At 40.5% G+C, this 24,703-nt stretch overlaps 1 protein-coding gene across 2 annotated transcripts; it reads right to left on the bottom strand.

Moving 5' to 3' along the window:
• Positions 1-41: 41 nt before the first annotated feature.
• LOC111235317 (transmembrane protein 150A-like) lies at positions 42-23,725 on the bottom strand. Of its 2 annotated transcripts, none has more exons than XM_022763735.1 (8): positions 23,485-23,725; positions 22,705-22,942; positions 18,970-19,017; positions 18,264-18,350; positions 17,011-17,078; positions 11,677-11,804; positions 4,461-4,638; positions 42-3,792 (listed from the first exon to the last, which is right to left on the bottom strand). In XM_022763735.1, the coding sequence occupies exons 2-8, from the start codon at positions 22,767-22,769 to the stop codon at positions 3,539-3,541; spliced, it is 828 nt and encodes a 275-aa protein (XP_022619456.1). In that variant the 5' UTR covers positions 22,770-22,942; positions 23,485-23,725; the 3' UTR covers positions 42-3,538. The 2 variants fall into 2 exon arrangements, with proteins under 2 accessions (XP_022619456.1, XP_022619457.1); XM_022763736.1 differs by lacking the exon at positions 23,485-23,725 and adding an exon at positions 23,384-23,470.
• Positions 23,726-24,703: the final 978 nt, after the last annotated feature.

The following is a 24,703-nucleotide window of genomic DNA, read 5'->3' as shown; positions in this document are numbered from 1 at the left end:
AATGAAGCAAATTATGAAGAACAACTTTTTTAACCTTTATTTTTATTTTTTTGAACATTAAGGCATATGTATACAATCATATGACTTTTCATCAAAATAGAATTTACAACCTAAACCTCTTTGGTTTTCATTATCAAAATTATACATAAGGCACATAGGGAGCATTTTGCATTTTAACAGAGGATTGGGTATCCAGTAACAGATTTTTGTGAGGAGATGCTAGTTAGTTTATCAGAATGCTCTCACCAATCATCTACTGACTGCATGAGTAAACTAGTTTCTTCTTGCAGATATTTAACCACATTTTCCGTGAGCAGCATAAGCATTCTCACAAGCTAACTATACCGGAATGTTTATATTTAAGCTTTACAGAGTCTTGATTAACAAAAATAATCTATTATATCAGGGCTAACCATCAGTACTGCAACTGTGAGATAGCAGTTGCGCCTACACTACATAAAACAAATATACACGACAAATCCTCATGAACATAAAACGAATTCCATTGAAACAAAGACAACAGAAGGCAGAAGCAAACAGTTCATTCTGCTTTGAATCAAACAACGCAGCTGGTGTTGTAACATTTTCCTGAGTGCAAAGATCAGACAGATCAGTAAACGAGGAAAAAGAGGACAGAAATTAAATGCAAATGAGGCCAAGCAGGCGACTTAAGAGAAATGTTTTAAATTGTGGTTTGTAGTGTTGAACAGGAACATTATGCATAGATTTCTAAGATGCATAAACTGTAAAGTAAATTCAAAACTTTTAGTCAATGAGCAGCATGAGCAGCACCATCATTTGGATTAACATTTAAAAATACATCAAATCCTGTGATTTGTTAGAAGAATGCATATTGTAAAAGAAGTGTACGGTCACACAGCCAGGCAGACAGTGATGCCAGGTAGAACAATCTGAAGAACACAGCTGCACTAAAGCCAGAACCGCAAGCTGGAGTTCAAGTGCTCATCATTACTTGCTACTACAGCAGTCCCATGTTCTTAGTAAATGCAGAATAAAAAAAAAAGAAGCAGATTTGACCTAAACCTGTAGCCAACTGAATTAATTCCCGTCTGTGGATACAAAAATGTTTAATTTTTCAAGTAGAAAACAAGACCTCCTGTGAGCTGAACTACAACATTACAGCTCTGATCCCAACACAAACTCACATGCAATGAGCAGTTTGACCAGCAGAGAGAAGCAGGTGATCAGTGGTGCAGCTGGTGCTGTGTCGACCTTCCAGCTCATTCCACAGAGCAGCATGCACCAGCTTTTCCAGTTCAATCATACATTCAGTCTGAGAGTGAATTACTACATTTCAGTCCTTCTGTGACAGATTGTGAAACTATGTGTGAAGAATGAGCTCTTTTTAGAGTGCTTGCACTCAAAATACTGGCACTAACAAAACCACTGCCCAACATGTGGCCAGTTGTGGTATGAGAAAGTGATATTTTCATGGTGTGAAGGCCAACTAACGAGACTATTACTACTGTAAACCATCCGCTTGCTCTGATTTTCCCACCAGAAATAAAAAAAAAACTGTGTTAATATTACACTGAGCTGTTGCAAATCAAAAATATAAACATTAAATGTGTTACAACCCAGCACAGAATGTCAGAGAAAGAGGAAGTCAAAGAATGTCAGAGATACCAAACCATGAAGCCATACTGCTCTGACAGATGTCAAAATATCAAGTCAGTTTAGGTTCTAGCAGGGAGCATTTTTCACTCAATGAATCAGTAGTGCCAAATATCTGCTTTGGTATTCCTGGCACTCGCAGCTGTTCATGCAACCTTCTGTCCATGCTCCTCCACAAACTGACCCTGTGTCTCCATCTTATTGCTTCCATTTATCATAATCACAGCTAAACTCAGGGAAAGATGACAAGATAAGGCCTTTTGTGTTTTAGCACTGATGCCACAGGCAGACTGATACTTGGCATGTACTCCTGTACAGTAACACAGAGGCAGGACAGTTCATCTCAGTTATGTCTTACATAACAAATCATTCCTTTTCTTTTTGTCCGGCTGCAGCAGCTGGACATGCTGTGGAGAATCCTGAGATTCAAAGAAAAAATACGAAGGTAAAGCAATAAGATCATGTCCTGCCCCTCCTTGTTGGGGAATAATGAGATGCAGACCTCTGACGATAGGACCTGAAAACACGTGTGATGCCTCGTCACTAAACTCAATAAACCCAGTGCTCTGGGTTGAATTAGCTGGTACGTATTTGGCCTCTGGACAATGTGTCATCTCTCTTTTTTATTCTTTGGCAGAACTCTACAGAGAGGAAGTTGAATCATATACTATTTGAGGTTTAAGGTTGATATAGTGTATTGATCCTAACAATAAGACGCAGTGATAAAGTTTATGAGGCACCACATTTATTGTATGTTCTGTGTGTAGTTAAAATAATGATATGGTGCATCATCCAAAGCATCCACACACACAAAAAGACAATGTGTGCTGGATGTGGGTGCCATGGATACTATAAAATTTGTACTTTAAATGGTTTGCATATGTGGCGTTGTCAGTGTGCGTATTTTAAAGCTGTTTGAAGTGATTTTTGACCACAAGACAAACTGACAGAAGTTGTTATGTTTAACTCCTGTAACCACTTACACATCCAGCAGACACAGAGCAACATTATCCTGTTGACCACCTGAAAAATAGAGTCGAATATTCACTTTCCTTTTAGCCTTGGTTAACCAGCTCCTGAGAAAAGTATCTTGGTCTTCTGCTTGCCAAATGGTCGACTTTCTGTCAGCTAAAAGCAACTAAAATCTATGTGGAGTAGGATGTTAATTCTCAGGGGTTTCAGTCCTATGAATGACTCTTTGACATTACAATTTGTTAATATCAAAAATATTGCTCAATGTAGGTTTAAATGATTGCAAAATGCCTGTTCTATCTCACGTACTGACTGAAACATTTACTCTTCTATTTGACTGCTTCTTTGAATTTATTGCATTCATCCGTTCTCTTGTGAGAAAACAACCCTTAAGTCTGATGTTCCACCGCAACACCGCAACACCATCTTCTCTCTCCCTCTGTCTCACTACTGTAATACTGTCAGCCAGGCCGTCCAGCAGCCTTCACTGCTTTACAATGAAAGCATCACGGCAGTCACCTGAAGTGGAAATGGTCCAAGGCCACTTATTGAGACAGGTTACAGGATCTCGGTCGGAACAGCACATTTTCTTGATCTGATTAACAAAATAGTCCGTCCTCTGCTGGTCACTGAGGACAGGACAGAGTTGGGAGAAAATTTGGTTTCGCACTTTTGTGCAACGTGCAAAACGCAAAGTTCTTTAGAGACACAAAGCTCAATACAAGCTGAGCTCTCCACTGTGGTGGCAGATCTACGCCCCTGGGGCTGAAACAGTAGAATCCACTCTGCCATGAACGGCTGCTGCACTGGCCTGGTTCATTTCAAAGCTTCAGAGGAGTGTGGCTGGAAATGAATAATTAAACTCATTCTACAACCGGAGTTTGAAAGGAATAAACAAGCCACCTGCGTGGCATCAGGATGTGCCGACGGGCTACAGTATGGACATGTTTTCAGGCTGGTGTGGATGAGGCTGTGAGTGTGCTCCCAGTGCGTCCACCTTGTGTTCTCTCCCAGCAGGTCCCAGGGTCCCTCCTCTTGCCAGCACCACCATGGTATCTCCTGACATGCTGGCAAACTCAAAGGCGAATGTCCCGTAAAACAGCATGATGATGACGCAGAACACCCATTCAAAGATGGCCGACGCATGTTGAAGGACAAAGCTCTCCTGACAGAAAAACACACCACCTGCAAACATGGTTAAGGACCACAACAGCAAAGCAGAATCGAAGCCCTGAGCAGAAGTCTGAGCTGTTCATGTGTAGACACTGACCTGACAGTGTCTGACTGACCTCAGGACAAACCTTGCTTTTACAGAAACTGTAAAATTACGATATCAATCCAATCATTTCAAAACTCAGAATAAGGAATTGCGCATTTTCTGATAATGAAAAGAAGAAGTTGGTGCTATCATGTATTTTATTGGTCAACACAGTGTACTGTTGGATGGCTCTGCATTGTGTTGTTGAAGTGCAGCTAGGTTCAATTTCAGTTTTTGTCTTGCTTAATCAAACAAGATATACCGTGTTAATTATTTAGCATACAGACATAAGACGAAACAATCTTTTCATCTAAGTCTCAGCCAGAAAAAGCGAATATGCAGAAAACAAAATCGAATTGTTTGACAACATGCCCTATATGAATCTTTAAATCTGCTCTTATACTGTATATAGCTGTAAGAATGTCCCATAAAGACAAAAGATAGGATTTGACAGGGAATACTGCAGGGAAACTGTTGTTGCGATATAACCTAGAGGGGATGTCTCCGTCCTTTATCAGGCTGGCAGCACTACTCTCTACTCTAAAGCACTTGACAGCCTCGAAGGCTGCCATCTGTCAGCGGCTGGTGAGGATACTGAGCACCAAGGCTACAAAGGCCAGCAGGGTCATGCAGAGCCGGAGGTGGGCCACGTTGTACTCCCCCTGGGTCTTGGCCAGTCGGTAAGTCAGCGCTGACTGCAGGCACACAAACAGCATACTAGTGGGGAAGGCGATGCCCGCTCCGACATAGTGGAGAACTTTGGCATTATCCACCTGTCATACAAGTAGAGGAGACAGGGGGAGAAGGAGGGGTTACATTAAAATGGATAAGACAAAAGATAATACTCACAATCAGCAGTTTAGCAGCTGACAGGAAAAGAAAACACCACGTGGGATAGATCAAAAGGGGGGCAACATCAGACAGCTTCTGCATCAAGCTGTTGGGTCAGATTACTCAATTGTTGTGTAACACATTGTTTGAAGCCTCTTAGACTTCTTTTAGTAAGGCGCCAAGGAAGAATAAGTGAAAAGGAAAGGGTGATATGTAGGAAACGACAGCAGCAAGCGACACAACAGAACGCCTCCTTTTCCCTGCTGGTCACAAGAACGATAAGAAACAATACACAAAAGAGCTGCTCAGGAGCATGTGACTGCAGCTCCCACTGCAGGAGCCACACACACACACACACAGAGAGAGAGAGAGAGAGACCCAGACACACAGAGCTCAAATGTACTGATCAGAACAGATAAGAGATTCAGTGGAGCATTAACCAAAGCTAGGGACACACCTCTGTGGAATTGACAAATTTAGACAAATGATGAAATTTCTTGGCAAACACTAAATAGTTAAGTTGTGCTCGGAAAACAATGTCCCTCTGCTCTGCATAATTCTTAGGGATCATTAGAGCAACAGCCTAGAAGTTATTTAGTTTTGGCTTCTAAGCCATTTGTCCATTGACCCGGCTAATACATACTGAACATTCTTGTGTAGTAGGCTAATCCTTGAAGTGACAAAGTAAGATTTCCAGACAGTTCATTATGAAAAGCATACACAGCAATATGAGTCTTTTCTCAGATCTGTCTGTGACATCTCCAGAGCTGTGAGTGAAGATGGGAGAGAACACAGCTAGGCCTCATACGTTTTCCCTCAGGTTTTTGTTCACAGTGGTAATTCTCGTTCATTCTAGTACCATCCTTAGGAAAATGACAACAACCAAGTCCAGTGTCTTCTACTGCACCACTTCTCTGTACTGTAACTAAATTAAAATGGCACTGTGGGGGTCTGAGAGCTGTAGTACTGCCAATCTCTTACTCACAACATTCAGTAATGGAAAAACTCACAAACACACACAAACACACACAAACACACACAAACCACACACAACACACAAACACACAACACACACACACACAACACCACACACACACACACAACACACACACACACACACACACACACACCACACACTTCCCGGTGCTTTGGCACCTTCTTGTTTTAACTGATGTTACATCCATATAAGGATTAAAACAATTGATTAGTAAAGCCACTGAAAATAAATCTGCAATATTTTTTACACAAAAACGAGCTTTAGAAAATTGTGATATACATTTTTTTCACCTGTTTGTGATATTTTAAAGACCAAACAAATGGTTTATCAAGAATGAAAATAATTGATAATTAATCCATACACTCCACAATAATCTGTACTGCTTGTGTGTGAGTTATTATGTGTGTGTGTGTGTGTGTGTGTGTGTGTGTGGGTGTGTGTGTGTGTACGTACTGCCTGGTGTCCCAGATTCAGTCACTAATTGCAAACCTTACCTGCTGGATTAAAGATGTATTAAGCGGTCAAGTAAACCTTTGCTGTTCTACTTTATGTATGTTTTCCCACCTTGTACTGTACGCCAGGACCATGTGCTGCCAAGACACTGTGGGTTAGACAGGTGAGGGGGGAGGGTTAAGACATTGGCAGCATAAGCAGTAAGAAACAACAAAGGAATAGGGGAGACATAAGGAGGGGAATAAGGATGAGGAGAAGACTGAGCTGCTCTCATTATCGCTACATGTGTTCATCAAAAATGACATCTCTCTGAGCATCTTCCTTCACGTGTCCCTGCGGAAATGCGCTACAGCTAAAAGTGCCTACACCTGTCACATCCTTCTACAGTTGACCCTTACAATGCAAATATTGACTCAGACTGATTTTTTTTTTTTGATGCCTCTAACCTCTGTAGTTTTTACAATGCAACTCACTTCAATTACTTACGTGTTTCTATGCCTCCTAACACATTTTCAACTAGGCCTCTAGAGAAATCTTTAAATTACCTAAATATAATTCAGTTCACTGTGTAAGAGAGAACAGATCTGGAGGCAGAGCATCTCATCAAAGATTTTAATGAAAGTTTGCCCAGTTCTCTTGACCTGATAAACAATGAGGATAAACTCTGTTATTTTTTAGGACATTTTAATATAAAACTCTTTAAAAATAGATATCCTTACTGGGGATTTTCTTCAACATTATTTATTCGAATTAATTGTTTCCTCTTATTCATAAACCTACACGAGTTAAAGAAAATTCAGCAACTTTGATCAACAGCATCTGAACTAACTCTTTAAGTGAAGGAATGAAATCTGGGCTTTTATGTTTGGAATTGTCAGATAATTTTCCCATATTCCTAAACTAGAGCTGAACATACCATGAAAATAATGCACATAAGAATTAAGAACAAGTCAAGTATTTTCAAATTTAAAAATATGTGTGCCAGTATTTCATGGGATGATGTATATTAGGGAAAAAATGCTGATTCTGCATATCAAAATTATTTTATGAAATTTATGAAAGCTATGAGAGTTTAAGTTTTAATGAATGTTTTCCAATTGCCAGATCTATCAAGAAATTGGGTCAAAACTTCATTAAGCCTGGGTTTACAGCTGGTTTGCTGTAACTGTTGAGGAAAAAGAATAACCTCTACAGAAAATGCACCTCAAATCCTACTCCTCTTGTCATTTCTGCATCCCTTGTCAAACAGCTGAAACAGATAATATTGCAACTTATCTTTATTTTCTGTGTTACTTCTTTTAATTGTGCAAATAAATGAATAAACAAATTGCTGCCAAAAATCAATGCACTGTTCTCCTTCAGTGTCATTCTTAAAGGTCTCAGACATGATCTTCAGCAGTACTGGTCCTTATGTAAAATGCAGCTTGATGACTAAGCAAGATCGGCCTGATAAATCAGTTCCTACAGCCCGACACTGACCAGCAGCTCCACTGCATACATGAATAGTAATGGTGTTCACGCAGTGAGATGTTGGAGTCAGCAGAGCTCCCACTCCCTAGAGAAGAGAGCGTGTCACAAAAGTAAATGTGTTGCACACACATTTACTGAGGAGACTTTGGATATGTGTATGCCTCATTGATAAACCACCTACAGTAAATACTTTCACTGTGTGCTGCATTTAAAAACTGTTTCTGAATGATTATTTTGTATTATGGTAATACAGAAAGGTAAAGGCGTGCAGGGTGATAAGGAAGGTGTGGATTTACTGTACATGTAAGAACAAGCCCAACTGACATCCAGCTTTCTGTCAGCCTCAATTTTCACTTTCTGGAAACAGAACCAAATAAGTTGAAGCGAAACTCTGCTGGCTTCCAACTGCTTACAACACACCTGCTGCACCAAATGCCTGCCAAAATCTGTAACTAAACGTGTCACCACTACCACCTATTGCAAAAGCACTTCAAGCCAGACCTTCAGCTTGGCAACACACAAAAAAAGTGTTTGTGCATATAAAGCCTTTAATACATTTGACTTCTTAGGGGCAAGGATTAAAAATTTAAACGCATGTGTTACAAATTTTCAACTTTTACCCATGACAATTTAAAGACAGTAAAATTCAAGACATTGCATTGGACTTCATTTATCCAATCTTATATTTTCACCATCTAAAGACCACCCGTTTTCTTTTTTAACAGGAATGCTGCACAAACCAGCAACTGCAACGTTCAGTTCGTACAAACTACATAAATTTACCCTTTTCTTACTTTTATCCCATCTCCTCTGAGACAAAACGCCCATTGTAAGATATTTCCTCTGTCACATATGTTCATCATAATTTACACTTTGATGCCAGAACCCTCAGAGGAACAGTTCAGCATTTTTCAGAAAAAGTCTGGGACATGACCCATAAAACCACAACCCATCTCTTTTGCACTTGGGGGCATAACATTTTAATTAATGAGCTTTAGAGGTGCTAATAGGAAGATTTTGTTTCCTTTAGACAGATCCAGACTGGCAGTTTCACCCTATTTCCATTTTATGCTACTGGCTGTAGCTTTGTATAGAAAGCACAGAAATGAAAGTGGCATCAATTGTCTTACCTATCTCCTGGCAAAAAAATGAAAAGGCGCATTTCCGCAGATGTGAAACTATTCTCTTCTACTATTATATAGCAAAACTAAACAGAATCTGAAACTTAGATATTTGATCATTATCTCAGCATAATTGTCCAGAGTGACATTATCAAGACACCATCAACCAGGGAACAAGGCCCTGCTGTAGGTGTATTCTGACAGTGGGCCTCATCTGTAAATGTGCGTGTGTGTTTAGCGATCCATCCAGCTTTTCTGACCCTCTGTCTTCCACTCCTCTTCCTGGAGGCAGCTTTCGACCCAGCTCTGACACACTCACAGACCTCTGTGTGGCAGTGATCATCTATTTATGTGCTTCTCTGCCCAAACCATCAGACCACCTGACAGGAAAAGCCCCAGTGGCCACGCCACAGCTGTGCTGCCAAAGCCTTATGTAACAGGCAGCTACAAACTGAAGCAGTTGCCAGAGTACGTTTCCATGTGTTGTGTTTTTGGTGCTTTCTCTCTTTGATGTGTCGGCTTCCTTTTCTCCTCTGATTGCAATTTGCTTATTTGCCTGCGGATGCTGTGTCCACATGTTTTCAAGCCTATGAATTTGTAACTGTGCTTCATTTTGCAGCAGGATTTTTATTCTGTCATGTGGTTTCCATAGTTTAATCACTATCAGTGACATCTCTATTTCCATCCCACTGGAATGTCCCCGACTGTAAGAGATGTGAGTCTGTGAGTAAGCGGCTAGGGTCAGGCCTGTGATTGGTTATAGATGAGGCCTCTGCTACACACACCCTGTCTGCCCAGCTCCGCTCCATGCATGGCCAGACTTGATGACTCACTTCCCCTTGGCTCTTCCCATAAAATTCCTCCTAGATCTGCAGAGCAAAGGCCCCGGAGGAGAAACGGGAAATAGGTGAGGACGACCTTCGTGCACTCTCAGATAAACTGCCACTGCACATCTGTTCCCCACACTCCTGTAGGACTCTTCTTCTTCTTCTTCATCACTTCAACAGTGAACTTCAGACATAGGTTATTGATGTTTAGTTAAGTGTCCTTCTCATCTCTAACACACCTGACGAACAGAATGAGCACAGTCGCATACGAAGGAGCACTGGCTATGTAGTCATCATCTTACCACTTGTGTTTCCACTACAGACAACATCATAAATTATATATGACAATGTCACAGGATAAAAAATATATGCAAGTGAAAATCTCTGTAGTTACTCCTCCTAAATAACCAAGGCATGAATCCTAAATCTAGTGTAAAACTTTCAGCATCCACAAGTACACGAGAGTCCATGAGGGTCTGAGTGACATAAGCTCTCTGTGTGTGCGTCTGTGTCTCCTCCAATTTACAAGGGCTCCAACTGCACATGGGTTCCTGCAAGCAGACCCCAAGCAGACTAGAAAGAAGTATAATAAGAACAACTATGAGTCCGTAGTGTCCACAGCTGTCTGTGTGCACATCGACAAAGGAGCATAATTGAGGCCTAAACAAATAAAAGGAAGATGAATCAAGAGTAGAGGTCATAGGGCCAAGTGTTGAATATACTGCATCAAAGCATCACATTTGCCAAAAGGCACTGAAAGCTTTAAACTGTTGATTTCTGCATAAAGTTTTCTAGTGAGAACATGCTAATATAACAATGACAATGGATACACACAAGGTAAAATTATTCTATTTTTATAATGAAACATGTTTTCATTCAAAATAGAAATGTTTACAGCTGCATATATTTTAGAATTTATATCAAAAACTGAAGGGTTTTTTCTTTTGGTGGTCAAGAGGGCCAGTGTGCGTACGATGTAAGTCACATGTCTTCTCCCTCTCTGGCTTTCGCAATATTTCCTGTCAGCAGTCGTGTGTTTAACAATGTTTTAAAAGTTGAAGGACAAAACCACAACAGTAACAAAACATAACGGCAAGTATCCAGCCTTTCATCAGAAACCAAACTGTGTCTACACGGATGAAACACAGATGGAGCAAATAACGTTGAAAATCTCATAACACATGTTGTGGTCTGGGGTATATTAGATGGTAAGTGAACAGTCACTTCTCGTAGTCAACGTGTTGGATGCAGGAGAAATGGACAGGTGTATAGACCTCAGCTAAAATACCAAGGATGTCTCATTAAAGCTACCCGTAACTCCTCTCCCTCCTTCAAAAAAAACACACGGTCTAGGCGTCCAGCCAGGGCTCCAAATATTTAAACTTGAAGAAATTCTTTCCCGGAGAACAAATATCTACAGGGCAGGAATTCAGGTTGGGTTTCTTCACTTGAAGTTTTAACACTTTACTGTCTGAAAGAGCAGTATTGTATCTATACAGGCAGCAAGACACACTTCAACAAAGCTTAATGTAGATATATTCAGAAATACAATGCGTGTGTGTGTGTGTGTGTGTGTGTGTGTGTGTGTGTGTGTGTGTGTGTGTGTGTGTGTGTGTGTGTGTGTATGGAGAGGGTCGAGGAGAAGGGGTCATTAGAGGAAGATTAAAGTAAAAGCCAAAAGAAGTCATGAACACAGGCCTGAATATCTTCGAGGAACACTGAGATGTTGCAGTAAAATGCAGTTCTGTTCACGGCCGCAGCTAACTGTTAGTTTCATTTTTGATAATTCTGCTTAAAATATCAGAAAAAACAGTGAAAAATGCCAGTCAAAATATCCTATAACTCAAGGTGATGCCCTCACAGGTCCTGTGTTGGCTGATCAGCTGTTCAAAACCCAGATATTTTCAACTTGATATGATGTAAGACCACAAAAAGCAACAAATCCTCACACTGAAGAAACTGAAACCAATTTTTTGAAAAATTATATTTAACTTTTTTTAATTGTAATTTTACTTTCTGCTATTGCTATCTTAGATTTTTTTGTCATTAAATGTAAATTTTGTTATTGTATTTTATCGCTATTTTACTGGGTAATTAACTGTGACATCATACCTGGAAGTTGCCCACCATGATGAGTCCAGCAGCACAGATCCAGCCTGTGGAGAGACTCGCCGTGTTGAGAACACAGTTTTGGTGCTTCTCAATCACGTGGGCATATCGGAGCAGCACAATCACCATAACTGCAGAAAGAGACATAAAAAGACACAGAGACTGAAATTGCTGCACCAGTAAAACAGTGAAATGCTGAGGCAAAGGGAGAGAAGGTAGCATTAGGTTTGTACTTGGAAAAGTATCATGCACACTGGTTATTTCACAGCGTCTGGGTTCAATTTAATGCAAATACTTGCACACCTCATTTAGCCAAGAAACACAAGAATTCCTTGGAAGCTGATTGAGAATTACATGAAGTCAAATTGCTCTGCCTAAGAAGTGGGAATATGAGAGGGAGGAAATGGCGGGAAAGTGAGAACGATACATGGGTGGGGGTTGGTCTGGAGTCTTGCATTAGATTAAAAGGCGAAGGGAAACGGAATACAGTACATGGGACAGATGACTGCTGATGTGCTAATGGGCTGTGACTGGGGGTATTGTTGTTGCACCGAGGAGCTGACCCCCGCTTGGTTTCTCTTTGTTAGCTCCTCACGGCTGGTGCTTGACGAAGGTTGACTGGGCTTGGTGAAAGCAGGGCAGAGGGGGTGAGTGGAGAAGAGGAGGCTGAGAGAATAAGTGGGCATAACGCACCCCTCCAGTGTTGACCTGAAACTCATACAATGTCCCAGAGACTTAACTGTTGTGTTAACTCTGTCGCCATCTCTGTGTAAGAGACAGAGGGGAGAGAAAATTAACAATGTAAAGCTCTGTCTCCACTAGCTAGGGTTTGAATGTGTTGTGGCTTGTCTGGCTCTAAACCAGCATCTCAATGACCAGACACATTTTATAACCTGGCCACAACCTGAATATTAAATATTAACCATTTAATATTCTAGGGTGTTTTTGGTATTTATTAAAGGTACTGTCTGAAATTCAAGTTAATAGAACAAGTCATTTGTTTTTGATATTTTTGTGTGTACACAATTAACAGGAACCATACAGATAAACATTACCACATAGATACACATGAGCAAAGCAACAGATGTAGTGTATACAGGGTGTCTCTGTGAAACTAATGTAATAGATATTATATAATATATAATAATACTGTTTTTCTTCAAAATCTGCAAGCCCGACCTAGTGAGTGTGGGTTCTTGATTGTGTGAGCCGCCCTCTGTTCCCTCATCTTGGCAAAGTGATTACAGTTACAATCATGGAAAAACAAATAGTGTCTCCAGGCTCGGAAACAATCTTGTCTTTTTTTTTTTTTTAATGCAGAACATACTGCGTTACTGAAGGGACGAAAAAGTCAACTGCAGTTTATTTAATTAGATTATGGCATCTCTGTCTCTGCTGCAGACTGGCTGGCTGTGGATCTTTCCTACAGTGTTGGAAGAAAATTACGTTTTCATCATAACAAATGAGCATGTTTGAACATGCTGGCATTTACCTAAGATGATGAAAGCTTGGCTTGAAGGTTCAAGACATGGATTTTCCCAATTGCTCTCCAGAGGCAAACACACATTTCTTCCACATTTATTTTTTTATGCTGTGCACACTAAAGGCACATTTGTGTGGGCTGTTTTCTGGCATATTTCTTGGAGGATGCATGCCATGCTGAGCTCACTGGATCTTTCAGTATGAGGGTTACATGTTTGATGAGTAAGCAGCATAGCTGACCTACAGCTGGCCTCAGAAGGTCAGGACAAGCTGTTGTCTGACAGTTCAACAATAGGAATAAGTTTACATAAAGACGGCGTGCTTGTGTCGCAGCTTTGGACACTTTCCAAAGAGCTGCCCTCTCCGAATCTTACTCCTTTTCTCTGGACTAAAGAAGCCCGGAAGAGGAAGCACTCACACATTGGTGTACATACACCAGTGTTACTCTACCACGGAAGTCACGTTGCAACAACGTGGACATGCTCTAACGTATACACAACCCTGCTGTCATAAGCACAGACTTGCTTTTGCTTTCATAGACATGGCTGAACACTAAAACTAGCACATGTACACACACAAGTGCATATTCCCACAAAAGTCACATCAGCCACACTACACCTCACAGTTAAATAAACCCTGCTGGGGATATATTTCAACCCAAACACCCAGCTGCATTCTCTTCACCAGGAGGTATGCAGAGAAAGAATACATGTATTGTCTTTGAAACATTGTGTGTGTACACTGGCAGAAAGGTGGGAAATGGGATAAAACGAGAAGAGTAATTCTGAGGCAATATACAGGTCATTGAGTCCATGTTATCCCAGAGAGAAGTGAACCCCTGAGCCAACTGTAGCATGCACAATCTACAAAGTAAGACATAAATCAATAGGCTAAAAAGCTAAGCTCTGATTATTTACAATACCCAGTACATGCCAGATCAACTTAACCTACTTTTGCAGAGCCATAATAACTTGCTTTACCACTGGTATTAACATACAACATACACTACTGTATTGGATGGTGAAGAAAAAATAAACACGGGTGAGAGGCAGCTGTTCATGCAGCCAATCCAACCTGAAGACTGAAGCACTCAAACCACCTGCAGAGGTGGTCACAGATCCACCTGCAGGTACTGTTGATGCAGCTTTAGCTCAAATATTAATACAGTGTAGTTATTTATTTGAACTGACTGCAATCACCTTTTAAGTGATAATATCCTATGCATTATGCAAACAGATTACATAAAAAAATACGGTTCAAACAGCTTTGATATTAACAAGACTGTCATAATACTGATGGATTGGGAGCAAGTGTGTTTCAAGTCTTTATGTTTTGCAACGGATCTGATTTGATGTGTAATTTTATGTAATCCAGTTTAAAGCTAGACCAACAAATCAGCCAGGCCAATATATGAGCCGCTGGTAGCTCATTGCAGATATACTGGTAACGCTGGTTAAGTAACAAAAAATTGCAGAACAGACATGGGCAATAATTTAGAGAGAGTGGACCCTATCTTACACCTGTCTCAAAGTGCAATGCAATTGTCTTTGCTAGTGTCAGACCAACGCAGTTGCCATTTTCCCATCCAGTGCCCACCTGGTTTAAATAGCAAATACACTTGCACCCTTCAGAGCACCCATGGGTGTACTGGTCTTAAAATTAGGAACGATCAGGCATACTTTTGGCGTATTACTATGTTGAGGCAGCGGAAATTGATTGTGCAATTTACCAATAAAAACCTGGTCTGAAGTCAGTGGTGCAGTGGATGTCGCTTGGACATAAACGATGCAATAGCTATCTGCCAAGGTGAAAGCACGCCTGGCTTTTAAAGGGAATCGGAGATGGCACTCTGATTAGTTTATTGCATGTTACACCCAAAACACTCCAATTATTAATTAAGAGACTAATTACAACCCCTTTGAACCATGCAAAAGTGGTAATGGAGACACCCTAAATGCAATTGCGCCATGCACTTTAGACCATGTGCTTTAGACAGTTAAAACAGAGCCCAGTGTGCCCCAGAAGATGTGCCTCCAGTAAAACCAAAAATCAACATTTTGGAAGCTGCATTGATAATACAGAGAAGATTTTTGAGTTGATATGAAAACCATTGTCATGAGGGTTTATACAGTTATACAATTAAATTGCAGACATATTATGCAAGGAGTAGTGGGCCAGGACAGCTGTGTGAATAAACATGGCTCAGTTGAAGGTTACAACAGATCTAAACTGAGTCAGACATGAACTGTCATCATGGGTGAGCAATGGAGTCAACAGGAAATTTGCAATATTGTTTTGTTGTTGTTGGGCTTTTAATCGTGAGAGGCCACATTGTTTGGCTGTTATATTGTTTGGTTGCATAACATAACATTTTCTGAACTGATTTGTCTGAATTTTTGTATGATTTTGTATCGTCTACCTCTCCTTCTCTTACAACTATTCGTGTATGTACATAAGGTCATCAGACTGACTACTGTGATTCAGAGCTGTCTAACAGAGCTGGTAAAACATGCTGGACTTTCACTGCTGCCTGAGCTGACTCCAACAATGAGCTGCAACAGTCTGTTCCATACCACGATCTGTTAAGCTCAGTATTACAATGTGTAGTCTCTCTCCAAATACATAAATACATACATGAACTTGTCGCAGGCAAAGACCAAAGCTGTAATTCTGATCTAAGCAGCACAAAGCATACAGCTTTCAATGTTATAAGTTATTTTTGCATTTACATCGTTATCTCATCATATATTTCTCTCTGCCTCCCTCTCAGATGTGTCAAGCAACGGAGAGAGACTCGGCCAATCAGACAGTGAGACAGACAGGCCTTAAATAGCTGCTGAAAGCAGGGAGAGGATCCTAATGAAAAGAATAACAAAGCAAAGAAACCTCTCCCTGGCTTTACACACACACACACACACACACACACACACACACACACACACACACACACACACACAGAACGTGTCTAAGGCACAGCTGGGAAACATTAACTACATCAGGGTAGTCAGGACCACGAGTTAACACAGGGAACAGCACGTGTAGACTCACAAAAAACATACAGACCAGCACACAGGAGCTCATTCCTTTTTCTTTTTTTTTTATATCATGCATGTTCTCCTGGTTCATTCTCTTCTTACATTCAGTTTCAACACATGCAAGCTTTTCACTGGCTCATGGTTAGTGTGGTCATAGGTTCTGAAAGGAACCAGCACTTTTCTAAGGGCAATGAAACTCACATTACATAACATAAGTAAAACAGTTGATTAAAACAACTACACAGGAAACTGATCTCTAAACAATTGCTGACATTGACTAATATCTTATGGAAGAAAGTGAAAGTGGTGCCTTCTTTTTTTATTCATCAATCATATGTTTATATATTCATTTAACTGAATTTAACTATTGATTCTATTAAAAGGTATTTTGTACATTAAGTACAACTGAAACCATTAGCTGGGCAAAAGAAAATTCATCATCAACTTATCTTTTTAATAAAATTTTGAATGAGAAAAAGGCAACTGTTGCTGGTTCCAAATCTGAAATGTGAGAATTGGGTTTTGGACTGTTTGTAAAAAGAAAAAAAATCAAAGTGAAGATTTAACCTTGGTCTCTGGGAACCTGTGAAGGACATTTTTCACTATTTTGTGATATTTTATGGACAAAATTATTAATCAAGAAAATAATCCGCATATAAACGGATAAATAAGATACTTGTGAGTTGAACCTCTGACCCTCTGACTACTTAACTTACACAGGAAATTATCAGTGATAGTGAAAGGGAAATTGGTCAATTACGGATTGTGACATTGTGTGTGTGTATGTGTGTATTGAATGCGTGTGCACATGATGCCTTACCCATGAATGAGCCTGTGCTGCAGATAAGGCTGAAGAAGCAGCTCTCAGGGGGAAGAGTCCCACATTTACTGCAAGAAAGCGTACACAGGAATAAATCAGAGAATTACTGTGAATCAACCTACGCACACTACACAGCAACAGTTCCTCTAATTCCCCTCCCACATTGTGCACTGTGAAATATTGCAAGTCGTTAGAGATGCATTTGTGCTCATGCAATCAGGGGGGTGGTGGGATGGAGTGTGGGGGGTAGAACCACGTTTCCCTCACATCCCATCATGAAGCCTTTTGACTTTTCACCTTCTGCATACTGCCTCTGTTCGAGGAATGGGAAACACTTGTAGGAGGGGAAGGCTGGAGACAGTCAACACAGACTGTCTGTGCAGAGCTCCAGCTGCCTACAAAGTCTTCTCAGCTGACTGCAGTCACACACACACATTCTTCAGCACATAGATGAAAACGTAAAATTCAGTCGACTTGCAGTCATGATTTTTAAACAATTCTTTGATATATTTAGTCACTTTAATGGAATCTGATGTTGGTTTAGTCATATTTTTTAGTCTTTGTGACATCATTTGATTTCAGTCAATTACTCATTGATTACAATACTATGAGTAATATGGCTGAAAGACGCGCGTCTCGTCCACATTCACTACTTCAGCAGCAGCACTGCATTAGGAAAGACACATTCAGACATATCTCAGTTTTTCTGTTTATCTGTAGTTGCACATAAAGTTCAATATTTCTGGGCAGATTATCAAGCTCGTTACATGACATCTGCATTTAGACAGAAACATAAGCAGTGACTTATCTATATTTTTTTTAAGATTTTCTCCAGATTTGTTATACAAACCACAGTATTTACTCTACAACTTGCCTTTAATGTGGGCCAAAAAGCTAAACAAAACGGCGGGAGTGTCTTTCCTCCCAACTGAGCCAACTCCTCTGTGTGTGTGTTTACAAGGTCAGGAGCAGGCCCGTGCTTTGCCTCTGAACTGCCACGGTGGCAGCAGGATATTTCAGCCCCGAGTTATTTTCAGAATGCACACACACAGTCACACACTCAGGAGAAATGTCTCCTTGAAGCTCCCTTACTTTTTTACCAACAATGTGCCGACAGGGGTCACATAACAACAATGGGGCAGTGTTCCTGTTTTTAATCACCAGTCAGAAACTACAAACAAAGAGACAGAGAAGAGACAGAGGGAAAGACAGAGGAGAGGAAGGGTCGGGTTCAGGGCGGGAGTCTCACTGACCTGATGAGAGGTACATTGTCTAGTGTGCAGCACAAGGTTGGCCCACTCTGCAAATAAAGCTCCTCTTCACATGACTGGTTGTACAACCTGTAGCATCAAACATGCATGAACACGCACGCACACACAAAAACAAGGTAGTGCAAAGTTCAGTGTCAAAAGATACACATATGGAGCACAATCACTTGCCAAAAAATATTTAATGTGTGATATAATGATTTGTTTCAGTGTTTAGATCACAGAAGACTGACAGCAATTACAATTTTTTGTTCCAGTGCCATGATGTGGAGTCACTACCAGGCTTTCTTTTGTTTTTAGGGATGGTGAGTCAAAGTAGCAGAGAACCACTGTGTCATCACATAGTAGCCCTGCTGCTAGAGATTAACCACAGCTTGTCCGCAACAAACCCACGGTCAGCCACTCACTGACAGAAAACAAATGTTAAATCTCAGTTCAGTTCATCTGTGTTCATTAACTCATTAACAGTTTGTTCTTTTGGTCTGTGAGCTCATTGAGGCGTGTCTCTCAAACATTTCTGAGGTGACATAACCATTAATCAACGTATCAATAGACGTAATAGCTTCCTGTAGAGAAAAGATTGGGAAATATGCAATGACAGTGGGATTGTAAGGCATGATTTTGTAGAGTGTGTAGGGGTGAACAGAGGTATGATGACACAAATGGCCACAGGATAGATTAAGCAACATACCAGTTATCCACAGGGCAGACATGCTGGTTGTACAGGGCCATGGCGTACCTAAAAGAAAGACGGTATGATTAGTACTGTAATACTGTTAAACTGACTCAGTTCAGAAAAACTGAGAAGAACAACTGATGTTTAAATCTCCAACATTATAAATTATAAACATAAATGAGATGATGGCTGGTTACACTGCTCAGTAACAAATTAAAACATAGTCAATAGTCTTAGGTATGTGTATATGCCAAACAGTGCTTATATATTGTTCAATCAATAGATACAATTACACATGATCATTTTTATGACCATATTTCTGGGTGGACATCTAAGAGGGGGCAGGGGAGGGGGCTCAGGAAGGAAAAGCGACCGTTGCATTATTCTCTCGTTATTCATACAGACACACAAACACACACACTGATCAAAGCAACATATTCAGCTGCCAGAAAAAGATGGAAAGACAGACAGGCACATAGAGACAGAGGGAGTCAGACACAGAGACTATCTGTCCTGAAAGCAGTCGTAGTTCAGTGGGAGGTTAACTGCCAATTAAGACTGTTTCCAGGGCTGATAGTATCATACTCACAAACCAGCGTTTGAAGAACAGAAATATTAAGAAACACACACACACACCTGTTAATAACTAGAACAGAGACACGTGTGTGATTGACATAAAGGCTTTGTGCCAAGAATCACTGGAAGCAAAAGGTATTTTATGCATGTGTGGAAGAAAGTATATGTGTCAATGTGATATACTGTGTAAAACAGTTATGTGGTTACAGTAATATTATTGTTGTGGGAACATAACTACAAGAAAAATAAGGCAACAGGTAACCGGCGATATCTACTACAGCATTTGATTATTATAGCCCTTTAATAATTCAATACTCAATAAAGAGGAAATCATATAATATGGTATATACAATAATCCAATAATTATGATGAATCTCTCCATTAAACAAACATATAGATGATGCCATCAATCAAAGCTTATGTTTAAAATTCAGTTATGTGGTATCATACAATCATCTGTTTGCATTGTGTTGTACACTAAGACAGACCTACCACAAATCCTACAAACAAAAAGTCAAATTATTTATCATCTTCAATCATTACTATGACAACCAGTCTTTCCATTTAATCCTGATTATAAACAATCGAAAAAGAACAACTCCCTGTTAGAAAAATATTAGGGTGTCTGTTTGTGACTCATCTTTCTCATTTTCACACATCGCTACTTTTCAACTGGTTTTCTACATTTGATTGGTAAAATGCATGTCTGCTATTGACTGACTGCTATGGAGGGAGGCAACACTCCGCTGGTTATTGGTCGGCATTAGGCGATGTGAATCACCATGTGAAAGTCATACAAGCCAGACAAGTTGTCCGTAAAGAGCACTGCTCTTGCATAATTCACCAAGGAAACGCACCGGCATGAGTGGAATATGGCCGTCAGGTAGAAGCTGCCTGCGCCCCACCTCCGAGCCCATTAACTACAGTACAATGACACCAACTTGACGAAAACAAAAGAAGCGTACATACAAAGAGCAGTGATTTACCTAGGGACTTCATTAGAAAGAATATAGGAGAAGAAACTATAGCGAGCTGAAGTTGTTGCATTTTTCATGTTAAGGCGTATTTTTATATATTTGGTCAGTTTCCAAAGCTAAAATAGCAGCAGTGCAGCTCTGGGAAAGGTCTAAATAAAATGGTCTTTTTAACTGTACGTGAAACTACACTACTGCATTCTCTGCTCAGAGGAGGCTAAGTAATAATAGGTTTGTTTACATAATTAGACCTCTATCAAAGCTCAGCAGTGGTTGTAAACTATAATTGCATGCCTCAGAGCAATATATAGGTGGAACAAACCATGTTTTCTCTATTTAGGATTCGACAAAGAACATTTAAGAAAGTCTTTCATGGAAAAAAACTGGTATAGACATTGAAAAGGCTGTGCAAAAATAACATATAAGAAACCACAGGAAAGGGTGTGATGCATAGACTGTGAATGGATTTTGCCATGGATTTGCTTCTCTAGCTGGTCGCTGCAGAGCCTAATACATTGATATATTCTAAAATACTTTAAAGCAAAAGAAAAATGTGCTTAGAAACTATTTAAAAGCAAGAAGTGCAGCTTAAAAGGTAAAGTGAAGCCACATTCAAACTCAAACACTTTCCTCAACTCATAGAAGATCAGCTAAAGTATCAAAGCCAAGACTCTTGGGTGGGCACAAGCCTGAGCCGTCCTCTGGCTTCACACAGACCATTCGCACTCTGGGTATGGCCACCAGATGCAGAGTCAAAATTCTGCTTACACTCTCGAATAACCCCCTTCCACTATTTACCTTACTCCCACCCAGTCACCCACACTGAAAGAGAGAGTTGCACAACATGTTACATCCTCTGACATTCCACCAGTCCGGAAAAAGACCCTTGACTGCTCTTAGAAACAAGGCACCCTTGTCAAGGTAACAGGAAGGAAATGGGTTTTAAGGGATCCAAAGATGGCAGCATTTGGCATTTTAATTCAGATTTTCTACCTCAGAATCAAATGCCAAAACAAAACATAAATGTGCAACGCTAGCACTTATTTAACCTGCATGTTCTCCAAATCAGTATAGGTTTCTGCAAAACCCCTGTACACCTGAATACACACTCCTGATTGGACTGTAAGGCAGCCATGTTCACAAACACTAAGTGGTGTGCAAGGTGTCAGTTCTGGCATCTGATTAGACTGCTTACTCCCCACGCAGCTCATCATAGATGTAGCACATAGCCTAAATACAGGACTACGACAGTTTGGAATTGGGCCATCTGTCTATCTCCCCTTGGGGTTTACATTCCTCCTCCCAAAGTAATAACAGAGCAGAGAGGAGAGCTGTCAGCCCAGACATAACCAGGAGATACTCACTCTTTTCTCTGCCGTACATCTGCTCGGATACTGTACTGCAGATAATTAAGCTACACTGCGAACCTGCATGTCTCACTTTCAAGAGAGGGGTGATAATCCCAGATCCTTCCCGGAGAGAATTAATCCACATGCAATTGCCATGGCTCCCAGGAATTCAGGGTAAATATGCAGTATTGCTCACCTGGGAGCAAGAGAAGCTAAGGTATCAAAATGTTTGTATGTGATTATAGACAACAGAGTTGTAATTTTTAGAATATGGTCTGGGTATGTGCATTCTATGTTTTATTATGATTATATCCCATATATTTTTGTCATATTCACTGTGATATTTAATTAAAAAAAAGTAGATCCAGATCTAAAAATCCAGACATGACGCTTGTTACGTTATTTTTTCCATTGTATTCATTACAAATGTGACAGTCTGAAAATTACTGTGAATGGTCAATAGCTATGCAGGCAGAAACAGTGCATGTAAAACCAGTTTTTATGGGTCTATTAAGCAGTAAACTGGTTTATAAAGATTGCTATAGTGGGCCAAATGTGCTTTATTACACTATTGCATATGGATGCATCATGCATCATTAACATGCATCATGATGTTAATGTGGAAAATGCAGAGAAAAAAAAACAAGAATGCTATATGTAATAAATCAGGTGGTTTCTTTTTGTGCCTGGTAGTATTTCAAATAAACACTGTGAATAAATACATAAGTGTATATCTTGTGGCCAACAATACAATGCACTGAGCATCACTACTTATTACCGGGTCTCAGCTGAATTGAAGAGGTACTTTGCATTTGATTTTGAGCTTTTAGATAGAGAAATTTAACACTTACACAACCCATATCCCAGTGATGGTCAGAGCTGGGAGGCTAACAGGCAGTATCATCCAGAGAGACATCCTTCAGCACCTTGAACAGTCTCTTTCTTTTTTTTCCTCTTCGGCCAGCCGAGCGATATCTGCTCAAGTAGTACTAACATTTAACTGAGTGTGACTGACATCTGCATTGATTCATGTTGTTGAAGATGGAGAGTGGTAGATGGGACACCGTCGGGACAGATGTGTCCTTTTGGCTGGTGAATGAGAGTAGAATGGAAGTGAGTTAGGTCAGGATCATTCACTTATAATCAGAGAATAATCATTAAAGTAATACTCAGCAGTAGAAATGCAACTAACAATTATTTTTTAATTTTTGTTGAATCTGTCATGTATGAAATTAGTGAAAATGCCGGTTGCAATTTGTACCTGACATCTTCAAATGGCTTGTTTTATTCAACCAATAACCCAAACCCCGAAAATATTCAGTTTACTATCAAATCTGACACAGAACATTAAAACCCTCACACATGAGAAGCTGGTTGTTGTTGTTGGCATGACTAAAACGATTATTTGATTATCAATCAATCTGGAGTCAGGCTTATATGATGTTCACAGCAATTTAATGTGCAGGATTGCCTTGATAATAACAGACACGTCACAGGTATCATAGGTTTACTCATATTTTGTATACTCACGTTAGATCAGCTACATCCCTTCTCAAGGTAACAGCTGCTCTCCCTCTTGTTTGCAGCTAGATGCAACGACCAGCATCAAGAGTAATACTGCGGCTACTCACCTTGTGTCTCTGTGTTAGCTTCCAAGTTTTGGCAGTTTTTTGGGAAATTTTGAGCACGCCGACCTGTCCTCCACACCTCTGGAACCCCAAAACTACTCCACACTGGACTCCCGGGACACGGAGCAGCCTTTCAATTTCTTTATCAGTCCCTATCTTCTCTGTGCCGAGGTCCCGGTAGCCGTTTTCTACTTGCATCGGCGTGTGGGGAGGCTTGCTCTCACATGCAGTCAGTCTCGTTGCATCGCCGCCACGAGACACTCCAGAGAATCCAGCTGTTTGGCTCCGCCCCCCCCCAAAACTGATAGTGGCAGTGTGCGTTGCATTTATATTTAGACTTGCACCGGATGGGAGGGTCGGTGTGGTCTAAAGCAAAATAACGACGCTAAACGCAGTGCTTTTTATAGAATACCTGGTTGGTTTCAAGGTGCGACGGGAAATAATGAAACTGCTACGTACAGAGGAGTTTGATAATAGCTGTTACAAACACAACATATCATGGCTCCAAACATAAGCACTTTGAACGTAAAGTTTCGGGTCTATTAGTGTAAGACGAACCTGTTGGACATTAAATTTGTAGCCTAGCTCTTTTCAGTTAAAGCAATTTATCACTGTAAGAGGGAGAGGGATGTCCATATCTGCGTTTTGGTTTATCTGAAACCGCTTCCGGCACGTTTGGTACAAATAACCAAGCGCTTCTATTTCATTGGGTTTTCTTTTCACAGTTGGTCACGGTGCCTCGTTTTCTACTCTCCCTGTAAAGTCAGGCGACTCAGCCAACGAGTACAACCGTACTGATATTTGATATCACCTAAATAAAGGTGGAAAGAAAGGAAAACTAAATGAGTGTAGGAATACCCCCTTCTCTCCTTCTCTCCCTCTCTCCCTGTGTGTGTGTGTGTGTGTGTGTGTCTGTGTGTGTGTGTGCGTGCGTGCGTGCGTGCGTGCGCGCGCGCGTGCGTGCGTGTGTGTGTGATTTAGAATTAAAGCCCGTGTGTTTCTGCTGCCCCCTGGAGTTTTAACCTCATATCTCTCTATACCTGTGTGTCCTCATGGGGCCTTCTGTCTGGTAATGCTTGATCAAAAATACCCTCAATACAGTTTAAATGCAAAAAGTCAGTATCAGTGATACTTGTCTCTCTTCAACTTTTAATACATCCATTGTTACACATTTATAAAAAACTGAATTAACAAGCAAACACATCTGTTGTGGTTATTATGT

This window comes from Seriola dumerili, unplaced genomic scaffold (genome assembly GCF_002260705.1).
Source record: "Seriola dumerili isolate Sdu_G_001 unplaced genomic scaffold, Sdu_1.0 BDQW01000478.1, whole genome shotgun sequence".
NCBI lineage: Eukaryota > Metazoa > Chordata > Actinopteri > Carangiformes > Carangidae > Seriola > Seriola dumerili.
Note: the sequence above shows the minus strand (reverse complement) of the source record. Positions and strands in the feature narration are given on the sequence as shown.

Coding starts and splice junctions, on each gene's coding strand:
- LOC111235317 (XM_022763735.1), bottom strand. CDS start 22,769: ATGTCTCTCTGGATGATACTGCCTGTTAGCCTCCCAGCTCTGACCATC. Junction 11,805..17,010: donor CAGCACAGGCTCATTCATGG/GTAAGGCATCAT, acceptor CTCTTTCTGCAG/TTATGGTGATTGTGCTGCTC. Junction 4,639..11,676: donor TCATGGTGGGCAACTTCCAG/GTATGATGTCAC, acceptor CTTGTATGACAG/GTGGATAATGCCAAAGTTCT.